General features: G+C 52.3%; 2 protein-coding genes across 3 annotated transcripts; one reads left to right on the forward strand and one right to left on the reverse strand.

Annotated features, from left to right (window-relative positions):
• The first annotated feature begins 266 nt into the window (after positions 1-266).
• On the forward strand, positions 267-2,224 carry LOC1276153 (bifunctional coenzyme A synthase). Its single transcript, XM_315463.5, has 2 exons — positions 267-1,149; positions 1,223-2,224. The coding sequence occupies exons 1-2, from the start codon at positions 427-429 to the stop codon at positions 2,063-2,065; spliced, it is 1,566 nt and encodes a 521-aa protein (XP_315463.4). The 5' UTR covers positions 267-426; the 3' UTR covers positions 2,066-2,224.
• LOC1276154 (non-structural maintenance of chromosomes element 1 homolog) lies at positions 2,108-3,271 on the reverse strand. 2 transcript variants are annotated; one of them, XM_315464.5, is made up of 3 exons: positions 2,972-3,252; positions 2,412-2,899; positions 2,108-2,332 (listed from the first exon to the last, which is right to left on the reverse strand). In XM_315464.5, exons 1-3 carry the CDS (start codon positions 3,087-3,089, stop codon positions 2,219-2,221), a joined length of 720 nt encoding a protein of 239 aa, XP_315464.4. In that variant the 5' UTR covers positions 3,090-3,252; the 3' UTR covers positions 2,108-2,218. The 2 variants fall into 2 exon arrangements, with proteins under 2 accessions (XP_315464.4, XP_061500766.1); XM_061644782.1 differs by having other exon boundaries at positions 2,108-2,899; positions 2,972-3,271.
• Positions 3,272-3,553: the final 282 nt, after the last annotated feature.

Here is a 3,553-nt window from a genome sequence, read left to right on the forward strand (position 1 = left end):
TGCTGATAGGCCTAATGATATACCCGCTGGCCTTTAAAAGTCGAGAAACGTATTCGGCTTCTACTTGGATTAACGGAGGTTGTTAAAGGATCTTCCAATATTTTTAATTTCATATTCTTTTTTTACGGGTGGGATTACACTAAATAGAATTTCGCCATTAAATTTCCTATATTCCAGAACTGAAGAACCGTTCGTGCGGCGAAAAATAACGTTCAAATTCAAACCGATTGTCATCCACGCGACCATCATCAGCCACAGATACATCGCTCTAGTACTCCACGTGTTGTTGTTTTCTCCGCTCCCTGTCACAACAATGTACCAAATCAGCTAATTTCGTGTCTGTTTGCCAAAAATCCTCTTATCGCATCGAGGATTAATGAAAGAAAAGTCCCCCGGAACGGATAGCACACCAGTGACGTCGTTAAAATGCCCTCCCGAACCGGTATCCTTACGGCGGTCCATCTGGCCAACATAGCGAAAACGCTCTCCGCTACCCGGCCATATGCCCTCAGCACGCTCTACCTGCAGTTCCATCCGCAGGTGGCCGCGAACGTAAGTTGTCCCCGGGCGCTCGGTCGCTTTGTGGCAAGTGTGTACCAATCGTCCGTAACGTGGCTCGGGTCCGAGGTGGACCTACGCATTGTGACCGGATCGCTGCGACCGAACGGGGCCAGCTTCGATTCGTTCGCTAACCGTGCACGGCCCACGACGGCCGATTATCTCTTTTACGATTACGCACTGAGTTCGTCCGGGGCCGGCGGTGAACGATGTCTTGCCGAACGGTATCCGGGTGTGAAGGTGGTGGAGCTGGATACACTCCCCGTGGACCGGGTCAGTCTCCCACCGGAACTGGACAAACAGCTGCAAACGTACCGCAACGTGGTACTCGGTGGTACGTTCGATCGGATTCACGCCGGTCATAAGGTGCTGCTTACGCAGGCGATTTTACTTGCGACGGAACGGGTGGTCGTCGGCGTTACGGACGGTGGAATGATTAAGAGTAAAAAGCTGCACGAACTCATACTGCCAGCCGCCCACCGGATAGAGCATGTGAAGGAGTTCCTGGAGGATGTCGATCCGTTTCTGCGGTACGAAGTGGTGCCCATACTCGATCCCTTCGGTCCAACGGCCACCGACCCGGACATGGATGTAAGTTGTTGAAGCAATTGGACTACAACAATTGTAACTGGACTATTTCTTCTCATGCTCCTCCGCCCCTCAGCTTATCGTTGTCAGCACTGAGACGGCTCGCGGCGGCGCCAAAGTGAACGAGCTGCGCGCCCAGAACGGACTGAATCAGCTCGAAGTGCACACCATCGAGCTGCTGGACGACGAAAGCACCGTCGAGGATAAAGAGGACAAAATCAGCTCCAGCAACCAGCGGATGGATCTGCTCGGGACGCGACTACGGCCACGGCGACCCGCCCCAACCCACATTCCCCCGAAACCGTACATTATCGGCATGATCGGAGGCATTGCGGCCGGTAAGAGCAAAATGCTCGAACGGTTCCGTGAGCTTGGCGCCGGTGTGGTGGACTGCGATAAGATCGGCCACCAGCTGTACGAACCGGGCGAGGAGTGTTTCGAGCAGGTGGTGGCCACCTTCGGTCGGGAAATTCTAGCCCCGGACGGGAAGATCAATCGCCGAGCACTCGGTGCCATCGTGTTCGCCGACCGGGCCAAGCTGGACCGGCTGAACGAGATTATGTGGAAAGCGATCGCGAAGCGCGCGAACGAGGAAATTCGCACGCTGCACGAGCAGCACGGCAAGCAGGTGGTGGTGATGGAGGCAGCAGTAATGCTACAAGCCGGATGGCACAAAAACTGCCACGAGGTGTGGTCGTGCATTGTGCCGCGGGAGGAAGCGATCCGTCGGTTGATGGAGCGCAATCAGTTCGAAGAGCACGAGGCGGTACGGCGTGTCGATGCGCAACCATCGTCCAACGAGGAGATGGTGCAGCATTCGGACATCGTCTTCTGCACGCTGTGGAGCTACGAGTACTCGCAGCAGCAGGCCGAGAGGGCTTGGTCCATTCTGCAGCAGGAAATGAAACTGAAGCTTTAAAAGCGCTCTCAGGCACTAACTGATCGATTGAACGTACGAAGCTTGTGTTAACACGTTTGCTTTATAGTATATACAGTGCAGGATTCGAAATTCTTTGTAAATGGGTTTTATGGGATAAGAATGCGTTAATAAACTAAATTCCAGTGAGTACAGCTACAACGGGACGCTCCACAGTGTTTTGCATGCGGGACAGTTGGTCAGCCGCCGTAGGTACTTCTTCATGCAGTCCTTGTGCAGAATCTGAGGGCAGGAAGCACATTTGACGCCCTTGGGTGGAGAAAAAAGAAAGAATGGAATGTAAAATATAAAGGAGGATTTGAAAAAACAAGTGAATAATAAAACTTACATAGAATATTGTCACATTGCACAAGCAGCAGCGCGTTACAACGTCCGCATAGTTCCTGCTGATGTACTTTTCAAACTCCACCACCGCCTTCGGCCCCAGATAGCACTTATCGTCCAGCGTGAGAAAGTAGCCCAGCTGCTCCCACTCCTGGAGCAACTGTTCGGCCCGCGTCTTTGCCAACGGTTTCATCCCTTCGCTCGCGGTATCGTTCGTCAGATTGAGGCACGCGATCAGGGCCAGCGTGTGATCCTCGCTAAGCGCTAGCTCACGCAGCAGCACCCGGAAGAAGTGTAGCTCCGGTGCGGTAAACACGTTCTGCTGCAAATCGATCGGCGACTCCTGCAGACTGACGAACACGTAAAAGTCCATATCGGTGGGATCGTAGTGGACGAGCGCAATCTTCTGATCGAAGCGATAGATCCGCTCGTTGATGGCCTCTATCACGCTGGCCAGATCGGCTTCGCTTGGAATGCTGTGGCTGTCGTCGTCTGCAAAGTGAGAATATTCTGATGAAACATCGCGGTTAGAACGCGATCGAACCGGTACACGCCGGTACTTACGCTGGGCGCAGATGGCCACGTACATATTGAAGGCCTGGCTCGTACTCAGAGTGCCATGGTTAGAGCACGCCTGCAGAAACGCTCGATGCACATTCGTGTAGGACACGTTTTCGGACATGGTTTAAATTGGTCTTCAACAAAAAAAAAAACACTTCCACAAGCGGACGCCAGCAACCAGCACCGGGATTCGTGTTTGCCGCTCTTTCCGAAACTGAACTGCCCACAAGCAGTGTGGCCAGATTATTTTGGCGGTTTTCGGTAGGCGCATCAACATTTTATCGGTAGTTTTCGGTAGGTTAAAACTCGAAATTTAAAAGAAGTAAAAGCGAAAGAAGTGTTAACCGGGATGCGGGGGGGGGGGGGGGTTAATGCGCAAAATAAAAGTTCCTGAGTTTCATAGTTCAATGATTAAAAAATTTGAGATTGTTTCCTTCAAACCCTAGATATATAAATACATCGGTATTTCTGGTCACTTTGCCCACAGGTCAAAGCGAGCTTTTTGGCCGCCACCGTCGCAAAACCGTCGCAAAACCGTCGCAAAACGTCACAACCGACGTCACAAGTACTGCAAACTGACGTCGC

The sequence above is a fragment of the Anopheles gambiae genome, chromosome 2 (assembly GCF_943734735.2).
Source record: "Anopheles gambiae chromosome 2, idAnoGambNW_F1_1, whole genome shotgun sequence".
Classification (NCBI taxonomy): Eukaryota; Metazoa; Arthropoda; class Insecta; order Diptera; family Culicidae; genus Anopheles; species Anopheles gambiae.